General features: G+C 52.0%; 1 protein-coding gene and 1 long non-coding RNA gene across 4 annotated transcripts in view; both read right to left on the bottom strand.

Annotated features, from left to right (window-relative positions):
* PDZK1 (PDZ domain containing 1) overlaps window positions 1-18975 on the bottom strand; it is a 29727-nt gene extending 10752 nt beyond the window's left edge. Inside the window, exons 1-4 of one of the 3 annotated variants that reach the window (XM_015564245.1) lie at window positions 18737-18975; window positions 2687-2793; window positions 1274-1485; window positions 122-371 (exon numbers count right to left, since the gene is read on the bottom strand). In XM_015564245.1, coding sequence (XP_015419731.1) covers window positions 122-371; window positions 1274-1483 — 460 coding nt within the window. In that variant the 5' untranslated portion in view covers window positions 1484-1485; window positions 2687-2793; window positions 18737-18975. Of the gene's footprint in view, window positions 1-121; window positions 372-1273; window positions 1511-2686; window positions 2794-18736 lie in introns of those variants that run through there. The other 2 variants (XM_006764163.2, XM_015564246.1) reach the window with 2 other exon arrangements.
* A 2597-nt stretch (window positions 18976-21572) lies between these two features.
* On the bottom strand, window positions 21573-23785 carry LOC107183155. Its single transcript, XR_001513923.1, has 3 exons — window positions 23765-23785; window positions 23430-23581; window positions 21573-22408 (listed from the first exon to the last, which is right to left on the bottom strand). It is a non-coding gene; the product is annotated as an uncharacterized LOC107183155 (long non-coding RNA).
* Between the last annotated feature and the right edge of the window lie 1460 nt (window positions 23786-25245).

Genomic DNA, 25245 nt, shown 5'->3' with positions numbered 1-25245 from the left:
GGAAAGAGCGTAGCCGCTGTGGGGTATCCATAGCAACTGAAACGTTAAGTCAAAGAAGTCATTCATCGCCAGCATCACTTTCCTGGAAAGCCGGTTGTTTGCGCCCCACCCTCGAGCTTACCTTGGACAGTCTTCAGAGAGAAGCCGAAGCTGCTCCCCTCCTTCACCAGGTAGCAGAGCCGCGGCTGGGTCCACGCCTGGGCTCCTCCGTTCATCACAGGGGGCAGTTTCTTATCATTCAGACCTGGCCCCTTCTGGCTCTGACCCAGCTCTTTCAAGTCTACGTTTTCTCTCGTGGCTTTCTCGTAGGCATCCCCATCCAGGACTAGAAACGTCACTGAATTCCCGCTGTTTCGGATCAGATCCACCACCTGGGAGGAAGGACGACTTTAACCAGTAACTGTTAGCCACCAGAGGGGCGTGGCTGGCTCATCACCTGGCCCTGGCGATTCTGATAGCGGATCCCTGACACCCAAATGGTCAGTAGATAATGCCCAGCCATCTCCGCCTCAGCCTTCCTGAGAGCCCTGTGCAGATTAGGAATCAATAGTGTGGCCGCCCCTGCCCAGGGGACTCTTAAAAGGACCGGTCCTGCCCTGGCTGGTTTGGCTCAGTGGATAGAGCATCGGCCTGCAGACTGAAGGGTCTGGGTTCGATTCAGGCCAAGGGCACATGCCCGGGGTTGTGGACTCGATCCCCCCAGTAGGGGGTGTGTAGGAGGCAGCCAATCAATGATTCTCTCTCATCATTGACTCTTCTCTCTCTCGCTCCCTCTCCCTTCCTCTCTAAAATTAATAAAAATATTCTTTATAAAAGGGCCGGTCCTTTCGAGGGGTAAATGCCACCTTAGAGCACAACGGGCCCTCCCAGATCTATGAAGACAGCATGGAGGCAGGCGGAGCTGGGGTAACACGCACGCCCCTGTGTTCACTGCATGAACACACGTTATCTGAGCCTCCACTTCTCACCTGGAAATGGTAATGTGTACCTCATGGGTTGTGATGAGGATTTAACAAAATAATGAATATGAAATTAGTTCCTGTGCTAGGCAATATGCAATGCATTTCAGACCTGACATGGTTGAAATCTAGGAATAATGTGTACAGTTCTCGGTTCAGTGTCAGAGACTCGATTCGCTGGCAGAAAGCACAGCCATCAAGGTGCCCTGCCTTGCCAGTGGAGCCAGGAAATCTCTATTGACCCCAAAACAGCAACCAGCAAAGACTGGGGACTGGCGAGGTCCAGGAGGAGACACCACAAATGCCCCGCCCACCTGTTTATGTTCTTCCTTGTCCACAAAGACGCCGTTGATCCGGAGAACTCTGTCTCCATCCTGGAGCCCCGCCCGCTCTGCGGGGCTGCCCTTCTCCACCACCCGCACCAGGTGGCCCTCGGTGTCCTTCTCAATCCGCAGGAAGAAGCCGTAGCTCTGCCCTTCTTGTTTAGACAGCTTACACTCCCGAGGGCTGAAAGCGGAGGCCATGTCTGCGATGAGAAATAAGCGGTAAATCTGTGGGAAAGAACATCTAATTGGAGTGGGAACCCTGCCCTCCAGCCCCTATAATGTTCTTCTTCTAATCACACCAAATCCAGACCCTTTGAGTAGCGACACTGGGGGTATAGGAGGCCTCCTTCCAGGACTCACTACTGATTTCCAAATCTATTTCCCCAAAGACAACCTCTTCACCTGAGTTTCAGATGCCCATATGTGTGTGGGTACTAGACACAGATGCTTTCATCTCAATAGCTTCAAAACCAAATTCTTCTTTGTCCCCTGACATACAGAAATTAGGTCCAAATACATGGCCTAGAATGTTTAAGGAAATACAAGCCCACTTTCATTCAAATATTTTAAGTGCCTGGCGAGCTCTCGGCATTGAGTATAAATCTGTAGACGAGACAGACCCCAGTGCCTCTCCTGTCGAGGAGAACCTACGTTTACAATGACATATGGTGAACAATACGCGAGGAAAGAATCGGGTAAAAGGGGGGAATAGCACAGAGGCCTTGGGAGTGGGGAGTGGTGGGAAGCATGAAGGATGGGTTGCGGGAAGACTTCCCAGACCTGAAGGATTTGTTGGACTTAGGTGAGACAGGACAGGACCAGGAAGGCTCGGTTAAAAAACAGAGCAGCCGGCCTCCGAGCTGGCCTGAGACGCTGGACATGAGGTAGAAAGTTGGTTTCTGGAACCTAAAGTTCCAGGCAGAGCAGAGCAGGGAGGCCCGATAGAGAAGGATTCCTGTGGCCAGGTCGGGCTCTGGCTCCTGAGCTTCCATTTCCGCCCATCCTGCCCTCCCAGGGCCCGGGGCAGGAGCCAGGTCCTGGGCCACGGAGGACAGGACGCGTGGAGGGACCACCCGCTGCAGCTCTGGCTCCAGTTAGTGAGAGGAAGGCTCCTACCGGCGCCCCAAACCCTCCTGGCTCAAGCGCCTTTGTTCCTCAGAGAGTGAGAGCGAGGCGAGGCTGCCCCTGCTAGCAGACAGCAGCTCTCTGGTTAGATCACCGCAGGGAAGCCCCATGCCCCTCCTCACCCATCCCTGCCAGGGATAAGCTGCCGGTCCCTGCCCTCCTGAGGGACAGACACTGAAGACCAGACAGTGTGTGGGGGTGAAGGACGGAGGAGAGGCAGCAGAGTGCTCCGGGCTCCTGGATGCCACCCTCCGATAGGAGATAGCCATCTCTGACCTCTGTGTACAGTACGCGCCGGGCGGGAAGCCTCCCACTGCCCGAGACCAGGCCTCTTCACGTGGTCACGGCACAGCCTGGCAGCCACACCGCCGGTGGCATGAAGGCTAAGAGCCAAGAAAACAATAAACAAACAGGCCCTGTTTTAAGTGATCTCTTACCCAGGGCTCAGGGCCTGAGCGCTCCGGCTGAGTGTCAGGGGAAGAGGAAGGGCAGCCAGGGGCACTGGTCAGGGCTGACCCCTGGGAAAGCAGAGTCAGGGCCAACCGCTCTGGGCGGAAAGGGGAGGAGCAGGGAGTGAGGGGAGAGGAGTGCATCCCGGAGTGGGTTCCTCGTGCAAGCAGCTGTGTAGGCCCCTCCGACTTTGACCTTCTAGTAGCCTTCCCGCCGAGGGACTAGCCTGCAAGCGTCAGGAACATTTTCAGCTCAAACCCACATCTGTTCCCAAACTGAACCCTCCATCCCTGTCGGCTGTCAATGTCACAGCCCCGAGAAGCCTTGAGGGGGAAAGGCAAAGCCTCCGTTGGGGGGTAATTGTAGAGAAAACCTCATCACATCCCCCAAAACCCCAACGTGCCGTCATCAAAGCGAAGGCCCTGGAGGCCGTTTCACCGAGAGCTCAGGCTGTGTGTGAGGCGCATATAAATGCTTATTTCTAAGGCACCCCCTTCCCCCGCCCCCCCCCCCCCAAACCCACTGGTCTCTCCCAGGCTGGACGGGGACACTTCCTTGCTAGGACTAGTCCTGTGCTTGGGGAGGAGGGAGAGGTCAAGTGTTCTCATGTCTCAATAGAGATGAGAAAGCCTGACAGTCAAGGAAACAAGTCACTATTCCTGGACGAACCTCAAGTTGTTTTTTGTTTGTTTGTTTGTTAAAGCCTTTAGTCAGACTGTGCTCGCTCAGATCTGCCCTGTGCCTGTGAAGCCTCGGCGTCTGAGGGCAAAGCTGTTCACACCTGGGGTTGAAGCCCAGCGAACTGGGCAACTCACACCAACAGAAACCCTGAGAGAAATGCCGGTGCGGCTTGGGAAACCGTGGCTGCTTGGGCCCCACGCTGCCTCCTGCCGCCGCGCCTGCCTCCCCCAGTTCAGCCATGAAGGCTTAACGCTGCCCGTGCCCAGCCGGAGACATACGAACACCTCCGACTGCACCGTGGAGGAAGCGGATCAAAGCACCAGAAGCCTCGCTCTGCACGTGGCTCTTAGAGTCCTTCCTAGGGACTAAAAGCATTGGTTTTCTTTGCCCTTTTTTTTAATCCTTACCTGAGGGTACTTTTCAATTGGTTGCCTCCCGCACGCGGGTACACGCCCTTGCCCAGGAATGGAACCCGAGACCCTCCACGCACGGTCCGATTTGCAGCAACATGTCTTCTTGATGTTCAGGAGGCAGCTGAGGGGCCTGTGCTCATGAGTCCGAGCAGACCTGGCCACTCCAGTGTGCGAACCGAAGGAGTGACGTGTCTGGGGAGGGAGTAGCTGGTGGGGAGCAAGAAGCTACGAAGCAGAGCTGGCAAGTGCCACTCCTACTCAGGGGCGCGAAGGGTGACCGGTAGGGCCTCAGTCACAGACGGAGCTCGGGACTCCACCATCGGGCAGCGGGCGGGCGGCTCAGCTCTCAGGTGCTTGGGTTTGGGGCCCTCAGACTTGTCACAGCATCAAGGGCACCCGGGGCTGGTAAAGGTGGTTTCCGTCTGCTTGGCGCTAGGCTTGCCCGGCTCAGAGCTGGCCCAGGGGAGGGAGGCGCACAGCACAGCTTGGGGCTGCCCCGTGCTCCTGCCCTGTTGGCGGGCACTGGCTGCAGGACCCAGGGCACCGGGGGCCCTCCCAGCCCGGCTGCCCCTGGCTTCTGGGGCTGAATGAGGTGCGCTCAGGGGCCGGTAACAGCTTACCCAACCTGGGCGTCCTTCTCTGACCCCCGAGGGCGCTACTCCCAGACTCAGGGGAGAGGAGTTACACGCAGCGAAGGGTGGTTTTAAGCACTCGTTTCTTCTTTGGGGGGTTTTAGAAACGCTCTCGTGTTCGGGTCTGAAGCCTGGGGACTGAGTCCGTGAGCAGGTGGGACATGAGGTCTCAGCGGCTACTGCATAAGCCTCTCTGGTGATCGGGGCCGCGAGGGCTCGGGATCAGACGGGTAAGGCGACAATGTGCCAGGCCTGACACCCATTCACTGCCAGTGGTGCCTCGATTTCCCCCATTTCACCTCCATATCCGTTCACTCGGATGAGGCCGCAGGTGCCTCGGGCAGGGCGGACGCGCCCAGGCCCTAAGACGTGAGGAAAGACTCCATTCTTCTTGCCGACTTCACTCGCGTGGGTGTCATTCCCGCTCCGTCCTCCGCAGGATGGCTCCCCCGTCTGTGCGATCTGGTGGCAGCGACGCCAGGGTCCCTTGACAAGATGATGCCTCCCGGGGGTCGGACAGCAGCTCTGCTCTCCCCCTGGTCCTCTTTGTCTTGGGAACTGTTTCTGTCCTCAGGTTCCCGCTGACCTTGAACTCAAGTATTTCTCAGGGCATCAGGGATGCACATCCCTTCATCCCTACCCGCCCCCCGCGCTGTGGAGGCTTATGAAAGTTCACACCGGGAGTTCTTAATCGGGCGTTTCCACATGCAGCAGCTATCTCCGGACAGAGCGCGTTTTCCGCGCAGGGTCCCAGGGCAGCGCGCTTCACTGTGGCCTCCCGCACACGGGACTGAGTGAGGTGGCCTCTCTCCCCAGCTAGCCCGCTGCAGGGCCCCGGGGCTTCCAGCCCGGCGCACACACCAACTCAGCTGGACCGCTGCCATTGGGTTTCACTTGTGGGGTCTGATGCCCCCAGGAGCCTCTCCGGGCTCCGGCCTCCAGCCCGGCTGTAGGGGCGGGGGTGACGGGGAGCAGGGGGAGGCAGGTTTGAGAGTTGACTCAGGATCATGCATGTGGACTAGACAGACCCAGGGCTGGAGCTGGACCAGAGCTCAGCCCTCTTGACGCCTAATTTAATCGTCTCTCTACAAAATGGCAAAGACTGCCCTGGCCGGTGTGGGTCAGTGGTTAGAACCTCAGACTGCTCACTGAAGGGTCTCGAGTTCCAGTCCCCGTCAAGGGCACGTACCTGGGTCGGGAGGCAACCAAATGATGAACAGATTTCACCTGTTAATGCCACAAACGTTCGCCTCACACTTACATGCAAAACACTGTTCAGGGGTTGACGGGATAAAGTAAACCACCACCTCTATTCTCAAGGGACTTTATCGTCGAGTAGGGATGAAGGGGAAGCTTTATTACCAACACAGCTGCCACCACAAGCAGCATACAAAAGCCCCAAGGCCTGTGACATCAGACAAGTGAAGGGAAGCTTTACAAATGAGCTCGGGTTTCATTTACACCTTGATGACTTCAGCAGGCACAGAAGTAGGAGAACGTGTGAGACAAAGAGAATGGTGTGGACATCACGCATGGCAGCAGCAAAGTTCCTCAGTTTGATCAGAGACGGGCTCAGACCCACCGTGGCTGAAGGACAGCCGACAGGAGGGAACTCGAGGGTGACACAAGACTGTGAAGGCTTGGATATGAGCCCGGCGAGTCTGGCCTCCGTTTGATATCAGTGGGCACCACTCGAGGCAGATAAGCGAAGAGTGACAGGGTCAGAGTTGGCCTCCGAGAATGGTAGGCGGCATGAACTGGAGCAAAGACGCCCTGGAGGCTGGCCAGGTAAAGGCTGTTGTAATAACCCGACTCCATTCAACCGAGCCTGCCCCTGACCCTGACCCGCTGTGGTAGCCATGAGGGTGCAGCGGCAAGGGAGTGGGAGGACTGCAGGGAGGACTGAGGGACAGGCTGGGTCCACTCTTCACCCCGTGCCCTCAGATTTCTCCACGCGGAGATGGCCTCAGACAGGACAATACAGACGTTCAAAATATTTATTCGCCCCAGCCATGACCAGAGCGAAGAGGCCCGAGCCAGGCCACAGGCCCCGCTCCGCTCCCGAATCCACCCGTTGCAGCTTCGTTGTGGGTTCAGGGCTGCTGTTGCAGGAGGAGGTCCCTGGGCAGCGAGGCCTCTGGGGCTGCAGCTCAATGTGAGCAGCTGTGCTTCGGGCTCCTCTCGGTTCCGAGTTCCGAGAACATTCTCACTCGGCCGTCACTCCTCCTGCTGCCTGCTTCTCCGGAGTGCCAGCTGCGTCCTCTCCCTGAATTTACTCCTGGGCTCAGCGTTTTCTACGAATCGATCTTGATGCCTGTCAAGCCCTAGACTACCTTTCTGTTTCGGACTGAACTGTGTCCCTCCCACAATTCACGTTGAAGCCTTAACCTGCTATGTGACTCTATTTGGTGACAGGGCCTTATAAATAGACAATTATGGCTAAACTAGAGGCCCGGTGCACGACATTCATGCACTGTGGCAGGGGAGTGGTTTTCTACGAATCGATCTTGATGCCTGTCAAGCCCTAGACTACCTTTCTGTTTCGGACTGAACTGTGTCCCTCCCACAATTCACGTTGAAGCCTTAACCTGCTATGTGACTCTATTTGGTGACAGGGCCTTATAAAGAGACAATTATGGCTAAACTAGAGGCCCGGTGCACGACATTCATGCACTGTGGCAGGGGTCGGGGGGTGGGGTGGTCCCTCAGCCCAGCCTGCAGCCTTTAGCAGTCTGGGAGCCCTCGGGAGATATCTGACAGCCTAAGCTGCAGTCAGACATCCTTAGCTCTGCCCAGGAGGTGAGAGAGGCTCCCGCCACCGCTGCTGCACTCACCATGCACTCGCCAACCATGAGCCCGGCTTGTGGCTGAGCGGCACTCCCCCATGGGAGTGCACAGACCACCAGGCGCAGCTCCTGCACTGAGCATTTGCCCCCTGGCGGTCAGTGCGTGTCATAATGACCGGTCGTTCCGCAGTTCAGTCAATTTGCATATTACCCTTTTATTATACAGGATTAGATCATAAGGGTCGGACTGGCGTCCTTATAAGAGAAAGAAACACCAGGAGTGCATTTACTCGGAGAAAAGGCCATTTGAGGACACAGTTAAGAAGAGAGGCCTCAGGAGAAACCAAACCTACCAACACCTAAATCATAGACTTTCAGCCTCTAGAACTATGGGGACACAAATTCCTGTTGCTAAGCCAGCCGGTCTGTGATAGTCTGTTACGACAGGCGGGAGGTTGTTAGATCTTCTGAGTGATGCTACCCACTGGGCTGGCTGTTGGAAAGGGAAGATGTGACAGAAAACCACGCCTTGGGAACTGGCAGGAAAGTGATAGCACACAGTGGAGTGGTCGTGAGGAATGAGATGGGTTTAAACCAGAGGACCTGGCAGCACATCCTGCCGGCAGACAGGAGGGTGGGCCCTGAGCCCAGGAGACGGTGGACTATAGTCTGCACGGCTGTGCGAGGTGAAGGCCCTGAGTGAGACCACGACAGGAAGAGGGCCCAGGAGGGAGCCTGGGGTAATGCCTGTACTTAGCGAAAAGATGACGCAGAGAAGGAATCATCGGACAGCCAGGATTTTACAGCAGAGTCGGAACTAAAAGACGAATTTCGTAGTAGGACAGCTAACAAAGCCAAATGACATTGAAAACAGGAAGTGCCACTCAGTTTAGAAAATGGAAGTCCAAGATGGGTAAGGGACTGATAAACAAATGGATACTTAATAACAGAGGCAATGACTATAGATGCATCTTAAAACAGATCAACGAGAGTTGGGCTAGTCGTTTGAGGGGAGAGCAGGGTTGGAGGATGGTTTTATTTTGAATGTTGAGAAAACATCAGCATGTTTGTATATAAGGGATGAGGATATGGAGAGCAAGGACATCTCGATGAGATGGAATACTTCTGCTAGGCAGGAGAAAAATGAGATTAAAATAAGGCCTGGCCGGCCTGGCTCAGTGGTCGAGTGTCAACCTATGAACCAGGAGGTCACAGTTCGATCCCCGGTCCGGGCACATGCCTGGGTTGCGAGCTCCATCCGCAGTGGAGGGGGTGCAGGAGGCAGTGGATCAATGATTCTCTCTCATCGCTGATGTTTCTATCTTTCTTTCCCTCTCTGAAATATATATATTTGGGAAAATAAGGTCACTTACCTCAGCTTCCATCTTTCCTGCAAAGCAGGAAAACAGGAACTTTGAAAATATGGACCAAAATAGCCACTGAGCTCAAACTAATTCATCAGTGAAGCCACCAGGAGAGGACTGTGGATTAGCTGCTACTCACAGTTCTTGTGAGGAAGAGCCCAGTGTGACAGATTTCTCAAGAAATTGATGCAAAATGTCCCCGTTTAAAATTCTTTTCAATTGCAGTTTACATGCAATATTATTTTGTATTAATTTCAGGCATCCAGCATAATGGTTAGACAAGCAACTGCTTTATAAAGTGTTCTCCCTGGTACTTCCAGTACATGGTCACCATAATAGTCATTACCATGTTATTGACTGTATTCCCTATACTGTACGTTACATCCCTGTGACCATAACTACCAATTTGTACTTCCTAATCCCTTCACCTTTTTCACCCAGTCCTCAAGCCCCTCTGCCCTCTGGCAACCATCAGTCTGGTCTCTGTATCTATGAGTCTGTTTGTTCGTTTATTCTGTTCTTTAAATTTCACATACAATTGAAATCATGTGGTATTTGTCTTTCTCTGACTGACTTATTCACTTAGCATAATACCCTCTAGGTCCATCCATGCTGTCGCAAGTGGTAAGATTTCATTCTTTTTCATGACTCATTGTATACATGTACCGCCACATTTTTATCCACCATCTGTTGATGGACACTTGAGTTGCCTCCATATCTTGGTTATGGTAAATAACCCTGCAATGAACATAGCGGTGCGTATATTCTTTCGAATTAGTGGTTCGGGTTTCTTCAGATAAATGTCCAGAAGTGGAATCACTGGGTCAATAAGGCAGTTTCATTTTTAATTTTTTTGAGGAACCGCCATACTGTTTTCTACAGTGGCTGCACCAATCTGCATTCCCACCAGCACTGGACAAGGGCTCCCTTTTCTCCACAGCCTCACCAACACTTGTTGATTTGTTGATGATAGCCATTCTGACAGATATGAGGCGATAGCTCTTGGGGTTTTAATTTGCATTTCTCTGATGATTAGTGACGTTAAACATCTTATGTGCCTATTGGCGATCTGTATGTCTTCTTTGAAGAAGTTTCTATTCAGATCCGTTGCTCATTTTTTAATTAGATTGTTTTTTCTGTGTTGAGTTGGATGAGTTCTTTATAAATTTTGGATACTGACCCCTATAAGATTTATCACTGGTGAATATATTCTTCCATTCAGTGGGTTGTCTTTTTTGTTTTGTTGATGGTTTTCTTTGCTGTGCAAAAATCTTTTTAGTTCAATGTAGTCCCATTTGTTTATTTTTTCTTTTGCTTCCCTGGCCCAAGGAGATATATCAGAACATAGTTTGGCTAAGAGAAATATCAGAGATTTTACTGCCTATGTTTTCTTCTAGGGGTTTATGGGTTTGAGTCTTGCATTTAAGTCTTTAATCCAGCAAAATGCTCCCATTTTAAAAAGCTGTCAGCTATTTCGGACTTTTAAGAATCTCCATGTAAACTAAACAGCTAGGGATGGCAGTTAAAGGATTTCCAATCGCAAAGCCTGGTTTCACTACAGTGGGTCAGCACATTGAATAAAAAATTCTAACCACTTAGATTAAATGCATTTTTATATTAGGTGGATAGATAGATCTCATGACGTTATAGCTGACCAAACAGCATGGTTTCTCATGGCTTTTCTCAACATAATGTACAATAAGAATAGAAGGAGGAAGTGGTCATTTCTACCCCAAGTTGGGTTTTGTTGACATGCTGAAACACAGAAGGCTGGAGGTGAGGATTTCCACATGCACCTGAGCACAGAGCTGGAAAGGAGACTGTGTGTGGGTCCGTGTGAATCGTCAGGTAAGAGAAGCCAGGACAGACGAGCGTTTCAGGGACTGGCGAACAGGGAGAGGGGATACGAGGTGGGTGGGGGAGCAGTTTCAGAAATTAAGAGGCTCACATGGGAAACGCCATCTTAAAGATCTTTGGAACAGAGCAGTTTCCGGGAAGGAAAAGCCTACAGCGGCCGAATGGGTAAGTGGCTGATGGGCAGGGAGTCTGCACTTTTCTTTCCATCTTCCCAGCGCTCTGGTCTAGGTAAAGAACATTCAAAAAAACTAGAGTGCTAAAGTCTAAAGCCAGTTTGTAATCCTGGTGCCACTATGTGCCGCTGTGAGAACATGAGCGACTTCCTTCATTTTGAGCCAAAGACAGAAGCGCGCCCAGAATAGACAACGCGCACAGACAAGGTGAAGGGCCTTAGCTGGAACACAGAAAGCATCGAGGCGCAGCCTCTGGGACAGAGAGCCGGGACACGCACACCCGGCCTGTCCCCCGGGGCCGTGGAAGCTCCTTTTCTGAAAGAACATTTGAGCAGCGCTCCTCGTTTCTGCTCGAAGCTGAGAAGTAGAGACTGAGTGATGGACCAGGGATGGGCAAGCACCTCAGTTGCCGGGTTCTGTCCACTCTCTCCAGATCACCTCTGCAAAGTTTGTTTTGTTGTTGTTTTATTGTTTTTCAAATATATTTTTATTGATTTCAGAGAGGAAGGAAGAGGGAGAGAGAGCTAAAAACATCAATGATGAGAGAGAATCATTGCTTGGCTGCCTCCTGCATGCCTGCTACTGGGGATCCAGACCACAACCTGGGTATGTGCCCTTGACCGGAGTCGAACCCGGGACCCTTCAGTCGGCAGTCCACCGCTCTATCCACTGAGCCAAACCTGCTAGGGCGCAAAGTTCGTTTTAGCTGCTGAAAGGCCAGGGCTGACAATTTTGTTCACCATGAAATGTTAAAGCTCAAATGATAAACTCAGGTTTCTCTGAGCCAGCAGTGGCACAAAGACTGAGAGCTAGGGGACTGCAACGATAGCACCACATGCTGTCAAGGAGGTGTGGGGCCCCAGGGAGCCTTCACAGAACTTCGGACGAAGCCAGCCAGAGTCCCCACACCTGCAAGAGATGGGCCCTAGCAGATGCGAGCCCAGCATCCCCCAGCAAAGGGACCCACGGAACAGACAAGGGTGGAGAAGATGAGTGAGGGGCAGTTGCCTCATCGGGAGATATCTGGCCCACGTGTGAATCATGGTAACCAGGGAGGAACTAGGGAACAGGCTGTCTCACACGACAGCACCGCTGATTTCCAAAAGATGGGAGAAAGGATGTGGGATGAGCAGCATTCTGCTGGGAGGTGGACAAACAGGAGGGTGCTGGGTAAGCCAGCAATGGCCAGGCCGGTGACGCCCATCATGAGAGACAGCCCAGGAGTATCTTCCTTGCTGATCTCCCAAAGTCCAGATGTAACAGGACTGTTCTACGATGCGGTGATTCACGCTGTTAGTCACGAGTACTCTGGCCTCACCACCGTCTTATCTAATAGTAATTAGGAATCAATGATGCCGTCGGTGTCTGACTATAAAGAAAAGACAGCCCCTCCTCACAAGGCACTTATGTAACCAACCCTTGAGCCAGGAAAACACTAAACAGCAAAACTTAGCAAAACAGCAGATGAGTAATATTTAACCCTAGTTACTGAGTCTATGGAATGCACAACCTGGATGGAACCGTGGAGTAAATGATTTCTGGTTCATGGAGGCATGAGGGGGAGAGAGGGCGAGAGCCCTGGGTCACGTCCAATCTGCGAGCTGTTCACTGTGCACTGGAGCCCACGCTGGTGGATGAAATCCCGGCACCTCAGCGAAGAGCAAGCAGCATTCCCGGGACGCGTGGGCAGGCACACGCACACCGTGCCCTTGGGGGGAAGGCTTCTCCGCCAGCCTCTGTGTGCATGTGTGAAGGGCGGACAGACAACCCTAGATTTTTGCTGGGAAACATAATTGGTGGAGACTGGGGATGCTGTCAGCAGCTCTAGACCGGCCGGGACCTCCCCACGGCCAGCAGCCCTGAAATCTATCGGTTGGGAAGACCAGACATTAACTATCACAGTGGGCGAGTACAGTTTGAAAATACGTACGTTAGGGCCCCACTTATCCTAGCTCTCCGCCCCGTGCCAGGCATCGCTGCCTTCCCCAGAGCCTGCCCGGCCTCAGCACAGCTGTGTCCCTCCAACAGCAGGAAGGGAATCCCGGCGGCCTCGCTGGTACCTACAGGTGTCTCGAGCAAGGGAGCGATGAAGGCAGCTCACTGTTATTCAGAAATGCTTTACCCAGAGCAGATCCTATATCTTGAAGGCCACCTGGATTCTTCCTTGGAAAAAAGCAAGACCGGTGGAAATTCAAACATTCAAGTGTATTAATTTTTAATTAATAATTTAAAAATAGGATAACTGGGGCCCTGAAATAAGTATTTTCTGACTGTACTCACCCATATGATAGCTACTGTTTGGTCTTCCGAACTAACAGATTTCAAATGCAGGAAATTAATGAAATGCATTTCATGGAGAATTATGTGGAGAAGAGTGATCATAGGTCCAGTGAGGAATTCTTTTTTTTTTAATATAGATTTTTTTTTTAGTATATTTTTATTGATTTCAGAGAGGAAGGGAGAGAAACAGAAACATCAATGATGAGAGAGAATCATTGATCGACTGCCTCCTGCACACCCCACACTGGGGATGGAGCCTGCAACCCGGGCATGTGCCCTGACGGGAATTGAACCATGACCTCCTGGCTCATATGTTGACGCTCAACCACTGAGTCACACAGGCTGGGTGAGTAATTCAATTCTGATTTCTGATTTCTGATAAGGAATGGAATCATCTGCCCCGGCCACCATGGACAGCACTATGTCCTATATGGCAGGACTACAGGCTGGAGTTCAAAGTCTTTCATACTTTGCTTGCTTACCTAAGAGTTCTGTAGGTTGGGAGAGAGATGGAGTCACTATTGTGTGGAAACAGAGACACCGCATAGAAAGGACCACTGTCCACCCCTGCTGATAGGACTGGTGCCTGAAAACGCCCAGGTCATCCTGAGAGTTGCTGGAACAAAGGTTCCCTCCTAAATTGGCATCTTGTTCTATAAGATCCTTTGAACTTGAATTTCTACCCCCTCACTTTTTGTTGTTGTTTCCTTTTTATTTCATAATCATACACTGAGCTCTGCAATCCAGCTGCACTGGCAAGTGGTGAGGACAATATGGAACCCAATGAGCTGCGGCAAGAGCACGAAGGTGACAGAACATTCCAAGCAGACGGGGTGCAGGGGTGCTCTCCTGGCGTAAGATGAAACCCAAGTCAAACTGATTGGAGGCGTCCACAGTGAGCAAGCGGGTCTGCCACTGGCCCTGCCCTTCCTGGACCCCAGCTCCATGGCTGCTACAACCTCCATGCCATCGCTCACAGACCACACACTGGCCACCCACCCTCTCAGGCTTGGGGGTACAGAGAAAAATTGGGAGCCCTTGTGCTGGGTCCAGCCTTTGCCATGGACAGATGGGCTTCAGGATGAAATTCTTGTCATCGAATTTCTCCCCTTAGACAGACTGGCCTCCTGGGCCATCATGGGTGTGAGGTCACCACCTGGCACATAAGTCCGGAATGTTCTGTGAGAGCAGGAACCTCTGTAACCAGACCCTCTCTCCCCGGGGCTGAGAGCGCGGGAGTGTCTGCTGTCTTTGGGACTTTGTCTGCCAACAGCTCGAGGGCTGGCATGAGCAGCCATGTGGAAGGACACAGTGGGTTCCCCATGGCTGGACACGGGTGGCCCCAGGGCAGTGGCGTCTGCGAGGCCCCCGGATGCCTGGCTCTGGTTTTGAGGCTCCGCATGACCCAGTCCTACATGCAGCTCTACTCTGCAGGCACCGAGCCCGCCTTCCCACGGGCCCCTGCTCTGCCCGAGACCTGGCCCCACTCAGCGTAGGTCCTAAGCAAACAGTTTTCACACATGAATGAATTCAAGACCTACCCATCCTCAAGGCTAAGCTCAAATTCTAGATTATTAACAAATCCTTTCCTGACCAGCACAGTCTGAAGGTACCACTCCATCCTCTGAATGTCAAATATCATTTATACAATCAATAGGTTAGATTGAGTACCTACTGTGGGGCAGACACTGAGGCTCAATCCAGATTCATTTCTGTCCTGCCCTCACAGAGCCCAGAGCGCAGTGGATGCTGAATATTGAAAAGTACATGTTTTGTGCAGAGCCAAACTCATTGATACAGAGAGCAACATGATGGTCACCAGCTGGGAGGGGCGGGTTGGGGGATGAGTGAAAAAGGTGAAAGGGATTAAGTTCCAACTGCCAGTTATGAGAACAGTCACAGGGGATATAGCTAATAATAAAGCACAGCTCAGGGAATGTAGCTAATAATACCGTAAAAACTACGTATGAGGCCACATGGGAACTAGATTTATCGGGGTGACCACTTTATTCGTAAGTTATATAAATATCTAAGCACTACGGTGTACACCTGAAACTAGTATAATGTTGCATGTAATTGAAAAAGAAAAAAGGGAACCTGTGGTTGTTACACATGCGTACTGAGCTCCCCGAGGCTCCAAGCACCCGCGGAGGCGCCCTTTATGAGTTCTCATTTAATCCCATTTTATAAGGAAAAAAGCAAACAAAGACTCTGGAAGGTTAAGTTGGTTCCCCATGGCTATTTGGATACTCAACAGAGCCTGGGTTCAAACCCAACTGAGTCTGGGCTCCTCCCACCACCTCCTTCCCCCTGGCTTCCCGCAGCCCCAGCCATTCATTCTCCAGAGCTGACTTGCTGGCTGGGTTTCAGCGCGAGCTGGGCTCTGCCGCATGACAGTGGAGGCGGCGGGGCGAGGAGGGCGCAGAGTAAAACGTACCAGAAGGTGGTAAGGGGTTGTGATGGAGGCCGGTTGTGGAGGAAGAACCGCCTGTGCACAGAACCCCAGAACCGCCAAGTTGGGGATGGGGGGGCTGGGCACAGCCATCACTCAGGGGCGGACCCACAGCGCCTCTAGCGGCCGAGAGGCAGCGGTGGCGGGGGAAGCCCTTACACAGACACCTGCTGGGCGAGTGCTCTCCATGCCCCGCGAGGACCCACAGGTGCTCCTTCCCGGGGAGAACTCGGGACCTGGGTCTATGGAACAGCTGCGGTCGCCACACTCGGCTTCCAAGTGAGCCGTGGCCTCAGGGCTCACTCGCAGCCTAGGAGCCGACCACGCGGCGGGAGGCGGAAAATTCTGCAAAAGGTTGGCCACCGCGGGCAGCTGGGAGCGACCGGCCCGGGCTTAACAAGAGGAAAGAAAACTACAGAAAACAAGAGTCGATTTTTAAAAAAAGCAGGGCTCCGAGCACCCGGAGAGCAGGTTTATGTGGCAGGGGTGACGGTCAGACTGTAAAGTGCCTCACACTCAGTCCTGTCGATTCCAGAGGACCTCAGTGTCCATGAGGCTTGGAGCCTGAGAAGCTGGTGGTCTCAGACCGCAAGCAGCCCTCCCTCGCTGTCACTGAAAAGCTAGCAGGTCGCCCTGGCTGGTTTGGCTCAGTGGATAAAGCCTCGGCCTGCAGAGTGAAGGGTCTGGGGTTCAATTCCAGTCCAGACCATATGTCTGGTTGCGGGCTCAATCCCCAGTAGGGGATGTGCAGGAGGCAGCTGATCAGTGATTCTCTCTCATCACTGATGTTTCTATCTCCCTCTCCTTTCCTCTCTGAATTAATAAAAATATATTTAAAAAAAAGAAACGAAAAGAAAAAAAAAGCTAGCAGGTGCCTTTTCCTGTTTATCAAAGCTCCTTGCCACTGCCAGGTTCCTTCCCCAGATCATGCCCCTCACAAACTGTGTGAAGATCATCGGAATACACTGCAGGGGTGCTAGGCCCTAGTGCCTTCTCCCCTCCAATCCTCGTAGCACTAGGAAGCAGGTCCCATTACGCCTGCTGGACTGTGAGGAAATGGAGACTTAGAGAGGGAGAATCCGTCTGCTCAGGAATGCAGGCGGCCAGCTCCAGCACCCACACCCTAACCATGTAGCCATGACTCCCACCAGGCAGAGAGAAGAGAGATCTGAGCCGCCCCTCGTGAAGGATAGGGGTGAGGGAAATACGTCCAGCTCTAACTTGCTGCTCTCATCAAATTCCTGTGCAACGAATGTGAAAATCATTTAACCCAGATGTAAAATAGAGACGCCCGTTCCCGCATGATCAGACTTGGGACCACGGATGACCCGAGAGAGTGTCTGAATTCCTCAGCCTCCTCTCCTTTGGGGCAACTTATGAAAACAGCCTGATTCTACCCTTGCAGTTCCTTCCGTTTATCTGGGTAGCTCAGCATCTCCTCTTGCGGGTGTTCTGGGAGCAGAGATGACACAAGGACAAGATCCCTGCCCTCCTGAAGCTGAACACCTGGCAAAGGTGGCATCTAAGAAGTAAACAAGATGGTTTCTGAGAATAAGGCTGCTTATGAGGGGTCCGGTGACGGGGTGGAGGGGGAACTGGGGAGCTAGCATTGTATGAGGGGTCCGGTGACGGGGTGGAGGAGGAACTGGGGAGCTATCATTGTAATTCATACCCAAGTGACGAGAAGGAGCCAGTCCTCAAAGCCCCTATTCCACTTGGTTGCCTGGGAAGGACAGAAGTGATCAGGAAGTCTCAGCTCCTTATCATAGATGAGTAAATAGAAGCTCAATGAGATTAACAGACGGGACAAGCTCTCCGACTAGCCCCGAGGCGGTTTCTCCCGCTCATCCAGAGCCTTTGGATACATCATTAGAAATGTTTTGTGGAATCTAACGAACAAAATAAACTGATGAACAAAACAGATTCAGAGACATAGAAGCATGGAACGGACACGAACCTCAGAAGGCAGGCAGGGCTGGGGGTGGGAAGAGATTCACCATATATGCATAACCCATGGATACACAATAGAGGGGGGGGGGCATCTGTAATACTTTCAACAATAGATAATCTTTTTTTAAAAAGAAGCGTAAGCACATTTGTGTTTCTGCTCAGACACATATTTATAATTTTACTTTCAGTGCAGCCTTCAGCAGAAGACGAGAGCCTGTGGTAGACGATAAAACCGAGGCCAGCTGGCTCAGTGGCTTGTCCGCTAGCCTGTCACTAACCGCACCATCCCAGGTGATTGGGATTCCGCCCCGCGTTCCTTCCCTGGATGAGAGGCAGCTGTCTCTGGACACAAGACATCACTACTAGCAATTTCCTAGTTTATGCTGCCAAGAACGTGCCAGGGAGTCCGAGATAAGACCAATGTACTTAGTCATAACACACAAACTCAAAGTCCCTGAGCTATTCGCTTCAGGGAGAGCATGTGACTCCAGGTGACCAGACACCCAGGACCTGAGACATCAGCCCTGTGACTGCTGGTAGAGGAATGCGAGCGTGCCGTGCAGCCTCGCACGGCCTGGGACCAAGGAGGCAGCCAGAACCCATTCTCAGCGGGTGAGCCCTTAGAACAGACGGAAGTCACACTGAAGCCCCTTGACCCCTCTGCTTAGGAAAGAAGCTCCAAACCTGCACGCACACGAAAATCACCTGGGTGAGGATTCATCAAACCGAGACTTTTCAGACCCACACAAAACCCACAGGACCGAGAATTCCAAAGGGTAGAGCCTGGAGATCTACATTTAAAACTCAGCCAGCCTGCAAACCCACAGCTTCCCCACGTCTCAGTGCGTAATGGAATGAGAAGAAGAGCGACGCCTTTCCTTATGATCCAGTGCAGTAGGCTGTGTCCTTTGAGAAAATCTCTAACACCCAAGTCTTGCCCAGCGGGAAGGTACCGTGAGGACCTCCCCAGGGCCTGTGCGGCCTGTCGTCTCCCTCCCCGTGGCCGCACATCAAGCCTCCCGCAGCCTGGGAGAGCTTTCTCTACCGACCCGCCGGCCAGCTCCGTGGGGAAGCGGCCTCCGTGCAAGTGTTGGAGCATCTCAAGCAGAGAATCCAGGAAAACAGCCCTCACACACCCTCACACACACACACCACCAGGCCTGGTTCCTTCCCCACCAGCCTCTCTGCTGCTCTGGACGCCCAGCCGCCGCTTAGGAAAGGGAAAAGGAAAAGAAAGACGGTGGCCTGGTGGCCAGGCCCTGGTCGGGGACGCAGAGTCCGTGCTTACCTGGGTCTGGGAGGAAGCGCTCACTGCTGGGTCCACTGGGGAATCCACTCTGCTGGGGAGCTGTTGCCGTGGAACTCACTGGACTTTGAACAAAGATCGATTTAAAAGCTGATGTATTTAACAGGGACTCATGGTCTGAGTTCAAGTGACCTCTGTCCTGCTTCCTGCCAGCTGGCTGGGCAAACCCAACGCACTGACCCACCAGCCTAACCTGCGGGATGCCACTGCTTGCCAGCCCCTCCCAGCCAAGGAGGGCAGGGAAGAGGGAAGGACGGCCAGGGAGGAGGTGCCTCTGCCCTCCTCGTCCTCGGGTCTCTCCCTGCAGCAGACACCTGGTCACATCCAACTCACACCCAACGCCCAGGAGCCTCCGCTGTCGCCCACCAGGTCAGGGCTGAGGGTCACTTAAGGTCTTGCTGGGGCGCAGGAACCTGTGCAGCCACCCCCAGCAGGAGGCCAGTGAGCCCAGTCAGTGCAGCAAAGCCCCCCACGGCCCATCCTTTCTCTCTGGCAGCGGGAGTTCTCTCACTCACTTGCTCCCTGGGAGTTGAGCAGTAAATGGCTCCTATCTCCCAGGCTCTCCCTTCCTCTTGTTATTCTCTCTCTCTCTCTCTCTCTCTCTCTCTCTCTCTCTCTCTCTCTACCTCTCTACCTCTCTCTCTCCCACCTGAGCGCTGTCCCTCTCCCACCCCCTCTCTCACCTGAGAGCTGTTCTATTCTCAACTGTCCCCCCTTCACACTCAGCCTCCCGACACACCCGGCCAGGTAGGTGGAAGGCGTTTCTACGAGCTCCTCTCAGCCCCAGGCCCCAGACGGCCAGCAGCTGATCCCGATCAGCGGCACCCACACAGGCCAACCCCGCTCCCAGCTCCCGCTGACCTGGATCCTCAGCCCACACTGGAAACCAGGGCAAGGATGGGTCCAGGCGGTGAGGCAAAGCGAGCCACAGCTGGGGAGGGGTGGCCCTCCACCCACACCGGCAGGGCCCTGGACTTTGCTGGGCCTGGGTGTCCCCAGCCAACGCACGGCCGAGCCCGGGGTAAAGAAATGCTCAGAACCGACGACCATGTGAGCAGCTACCTCAGGCCAGGGCCTCCCCACCTTGACGCCGCGCCCGAGCCTCCGTAGAGCTCCCAAAGCGAAGGGGAGGGCGGGAGATCTGGTTGTAAAGTCAGGACACCTGGGGTCAAATTCTGACGCTACCACTTCCAGGTGCTTGGTCTACAGTAATTCATCTGCACGGCCCGACCAGGGACCACGCCTGAAACCTGGGGATGTGCTCTGACCGGGATCGAACCCGCAATCTTTCGGTGGACGGAACGGCGCTCCAACCAACTGAGCCACACCAGCCAGGACTAGAGGTTTCTTTTTTATACTGAGTCAAAACACCTCACACTTCCACCCACAGGTCCTGATGGCTCCTCTGAGCTGCCCTAATTCACTCTTTGTATACATCGCAGCCTTTAAATGCCGGAAGACTGGGCCTTCTCCATAAACCTCATTCCTTAGGGTGGTCTGCCTCTGCCATGACTTCAAGGCTTCTCGCCCTGGACCCCCACCAATTTGTCCATGTCCCTCTTAAAATCAAGGACCTAGCCCTGGCTGGTGTGGCTCAGTGGTTAGAGTGTTGGCCCATGCACCGAAGGGTCTCAGGTTTGATTCTGGGTTAAGGGCATGTGCAGGAGGCAACCAATCGATGCATCTCTCTCACATCAATGTTGCTCTCTCCCTCTTTCTCTCCCCCTCCCACTCTCTCTAAAAACCAATGGAAAAAATATCCTCGGGTGAGGATTAACAACAACGAAAATCAAGGACCTAAAGGGGAACCTTTAAAGTGAGGTCACTGTTCTATCGCCTGAGTGAGGAGGTGGCTATGCAATTGTCTACAATTATTGAACTTCACCAAACTGTACCCCTAAGACAGATGAATTATATTACATGTAAATAGTGCCATAATTTTCAAATTAAGGAGCATAAGTGAGTAATATTTATTCTTGAAACTTCTAAAACAAATAAAGTTGTATCACACACACACACACACACACACACGCAAAAGACAGCCCTGCTCTGGCCGGTTTGGCTCAGTGGCTAGAGCGTTGGCCTGCGGACTAAAGAGTCCCAGGTTCGATTCTGCTCAAGGGCACATACAGTCTCCTAGCCTGGGTTGGAGGCATGCGGGAAGCAACCAATCAATGTGTCTCTCACATTGGTGTGTCTCTCTGTCTCTCCCTCTCCCCTCCACTCTCTCTAAAAATGGATGGGGAAAGTATCCTTGGGTGAAGATTAAAAAGAGAGAGAGATTTCTCAGACTCACCCTCAGTATGGCAAACGGGAACATGGGCGCCTTCCCAAGCTTTAACCCCTTCCCACCGGTGGGAGGATGAGGAAGGCCGTCAGTGAGCAGCCTGGGGGACGACCTTGGCACATCCGAGGCTGGGAATTTGGAGAACAGATTTTTTTTTCCAGAGTCCAGGCCACCCTAGTGGTTTCCTCACTCTCCCTGATCCACTTTCCCTTGTTCTGCTTTTCCCATAAACAGATCCCCTTTTATCATACTGATAACTTACGTTTATTATTTTCTGTCACTCCCCCACCAAAATATAAGTCCCCCAGGTACAGAACTCTATGTTCTGTCGCTGTAGCCCACAGTGCCTGGGGTACAAGTCCAGCTTACAGCAAGCTTCCAACATGTCACTGAATTAACGAGGGAGTGAATGACTTCGCCACAGGACCGGCTTCCTTTCCCTGCGAACGCAGCTGTCTGAGGCTCTCCGCTCTGCCCGGGTCTCTGTGCCCGGTCTCATCTTCTGTCCCTCAGTGACCCTGTGAAGAAAGCTTCTCCCAAGTTCAACTATCTATTTTTAAAAATGTTTTTCTGTGTTTCACCCAGTATTTCTACAAACTTTGTAGAGGAAGGGTTTTCAGAGGATCTAGTCCGTCATGTTTGAGGAAGCAGTTCTACCATTTCGCAGTCACTTTGCCTCTCAAAGCTCTAGGTGTTCTTCTGTAAAATACAGGTCAGACTAACGACCTCACGGTGCTCCTTGAAGCCCTAAGAAGGCGTTTGTACATCCCCCAGAACCAGAGAGTGCTCAGCACACAGCCGCATTATTAATGTTTTTGCCAGAACAAGCCCTCTTAGTTTATGGGCACACAGGGTACCGATAGGCTGGTGAAGTGAGCGGGCTACAAGTACACATTGGGCAGCTCGGGAGTTCAGGACACTTGGTGGCATTCTTGCCCACGCACAGCACAGAGGTTTGTGCAAATGGTCAGGAACAGAAAACTGGAAAGACCTCTCAATGCTTCCCAACATTTTCCCACAGAGAAGTTGATGATAGTTGTATAATTCACTAGGGTCAACATCTGCCCGTCTGTCCAAGGCTGGAGTGATCTGCCTCGGGCCAGGCTGGCTGCCCAGGCTCTGCCCAGACTACCAAAGGCTGAGGGACCAACGCCCTAGCATACTTCTAGAAAACTGTCAAACATCCTTGAGAGCAACTAAAGAAAACTGAAATAAATGGAGGTTACACCAGGTCCATGGCTTGAAGCTTCAGCATTGTAAAGATGTCAATTCTCTCCAAATTGATTTACAGATGAGTGTATTTACAATCAGAACCCCCCAGGGTTTGTTTGGTTAGTTGGCTTTTGGTTGACCTCGATGAGCTAGTTCTGAAAAATAAGAAGGAAGGAGTTGCTCTACTGGGTAACAAGACAGTAGAGTGGCAGTAATTACTACAGTACGGGATGGGCACAAAGCAGACAAGTGGATCGATGGAATCTTCTAGAAAGCCTCAACACAGACTCGTTCATTCAAATAAAACAGTTGATTTATGACAAAGAACAGGTGAAAGAGTGGTGGGTGTTTTTTGTTTTTTTTCCAATAATTTGCTCTGATATATTCCTCTTGAGCTGTTTTATTGCATCGATATGATATATATGAGATTCATCCATGTTGCTATGTGCAGTTGTTTATTTTCATTCTGGGATTCCATTTATAAAGGGGGGGCAGGAAAGTGGGTTAAATTACCAGTTATAAGTACCTAAAAGGTAAATCATAAGTAATGATATGAAATAATAACAATAATGAGAAGACAAGTATTACTAATAAATAATACAATAAATATAGAACAAGAATAAACTGTGTTTCGTGTACTCACAACAGTAAACCTACTTGTGCCCACCCCTGTTACTGTCCGAATGTCAGGCAGAACTTTGGGTGATGCCTGCCTAGGTGGGAACACACTGCCCTGCATTCTGGGGTGCTGCAAGAGTCTAGCTCAGCCGTGGGCAAACTACGGTCCGCGGGCTAGATCCAGCCCGTTTGAAATGAATAAAACTAAAAAAAAAAAAGACTGTACCCTTTTATGTAATGATGTTTACTTTGAATTTATATTAGTTCACACAAACACTCCATCCATGCTTTTGTTCCGGCCCTCCGGTCCAGTTTAAGAACCCATTGTGGCCCTCGAGTCAAAAAGTTTGCCCACCCCTGGTCGAGCTCCTGAGCGAGTGGTGGTCACACAGGGGCTTGAGATTAAATCTGAGCTGTGTGTTTTGGTTCTATGCACTTTCCTGAACGTATATTATGTGAGACAATTAATGAGGTTAAGAGCGAAGGCCTGTTAACAGTCAGGACAGGTGTATAGCACCCCGGGATGAACAGCAGCTCTTCAAGGCTGGCCCTGCCTACCTGATGGCTTCAGCTGCCCTCAGCGCTGCCCGGCGTGTCCGCAGTCAGAAGGGATCGTGTCTTGGCAATGGCGAACCTCGGCACTCTTGGCAGGAATCTTTTCTCTGCCTCAATATTTTTCAATGTGATGAAATTTACCATCTTAACTATTTCTGAGTGTACGGTGCAGAGGCATTAAGTACATTCCCACGCACCCAGCACCACATCCATCCCCAGAACTATCTCATCTCCCCGACCTGAAACTCCACACGCATTGAGCAGCCCCTGCTCATGGTCTCCCCTCCAGGCCCTGGCAACTGCCACTCTCCTCTCTGCCGATGGATTTGACTCCTCACCTCAGACAAGGGGAATCGTGCAGTAGTTGTCCTGTGGCTGGCTTATTTCACTTAGCAAATATCTCCAAGGCTCATCCGTGTTGTAGCACGGATCAGATTTCCTCCCTTTTTAAGGCAGAATCATATTCCATTGTATGTATACAACACATTTATTTATCCATTCACCTGGCAATAAATGGATTACTCCCACCTTTTGGCTACTGTGAACAATGCTGCTATGAACATGTGTGGACAACGATCTGCTTGAGTCTCTGCTATCAATTGTTTGGGGTATGTGTCCAGAAGTCGAATTGCTGGATCATATGGTGATTTTATTTTATTTTTTAATATATTTTATTGATTTTTTACAGAGAGGAAAGGAGAGAGATGGAGATAGAGAGTTAGAAACATCGATGAGAGAGAAACATCAATCAGCTGCCTCCCGCACATCCCCCACTGGGGAAGTGCGCGCAACCCAGGTACATGCCCTTGACCGGAATCGACCCGGGGACCCTTCAGTCCGCAGGCCGACGCTCTATCCACTGAGCCAAACCGGTTTCGGCCATATGGTGATTTTATATTTAATTTCTTGAGGAACCGCCATACTGGTTTTCACAGTAGCTGCACCATTTGACATTCCTATCAGCAATGCACAGGGTTCCGATTTCTCCGCATCCTCACCAACACTTACTATTTTCTGTGGTGTTGTTTTTTAATAATAGTCATCCTAATGGGGATAAGGTGACATCTGATGGCTTTACTTTGCATCTTCCTAAAAACGAATACGGTTGAGCATCCTTTCATGTGCTCACTTACCTGTTGTATGTCTTCTTTGGAGAAATGTCTGTTCAAGTCTTTTGCCCATTTTTTAATCAGGTAGCTCAGTGTTTTGCTGTTGAGCTGTACCTCCTCACTTCTTGACTATGAAACAAAGATCCAGAGAGATAAAGTGACTGGCCCAAGGCACGCGAGTTCACAGCAGAGCCGTGGCTTACGTTCTGCTCTCTCCACCGCGGCCAGCCCTTCCCGTCCGGCAGTCTGCCTGGCTCGGCACCGGTTCCCGCCTCCACCGTCACACTGAGATCCACCTCTGACGGCCCCAAGTTTTCACTCCAACTTCGGATCTGATCACCGCAGCATCCCCTCGTTTTTAGTGGCTCATTAACTTACTCAGAGCCGGCACTTTAGGCCCCAGCGGTTTTCTGTCCCTGTCCTGCGTCTCCCTTTTCACTCACCCTCCATGCTGCTCCGGCCTCCCCCACCACCTGCAGAAGCCGTCGGTGTAGTGTGCAGCCTCTGGAGACATGTGTTAGGCCGGGGTCCACGTGCAGACCTGCGGTCAATGGCTCACAGCTGTGCAGGGGTGGGGGCAGGGCAAAGCCACGCTCCTCTGTTGCCTCACACCAATGATGGTGAACCTTTTGAGCTCGGCATGTCAGCATTTGGAAAAACCCTAACTTAACTCTGGTGCCGTGTCACATAGAGAAATTTGTTGATATTTG

This window comes from Myotis davidii, unplaced genomic scaffold (assembly GCF_000327345.1).
Source record: "Myotis davidii unplaced genomic scaffold, ASM32734v1 scaffold401, whole genome shotgun sequence".
In the NCBI taxonomy this organism is placed as follows: domain Eukaryota; kingdom Metazoa; phylum Chordata; class Mammalia; order Chiroptera; family Vespertilionidae; genus Myotis; species Myotis davidii.
Note: the sequence above shows the minus strand (reverse complement) of the source record. Positions and strands in the feature narration are given on the sequence as shown.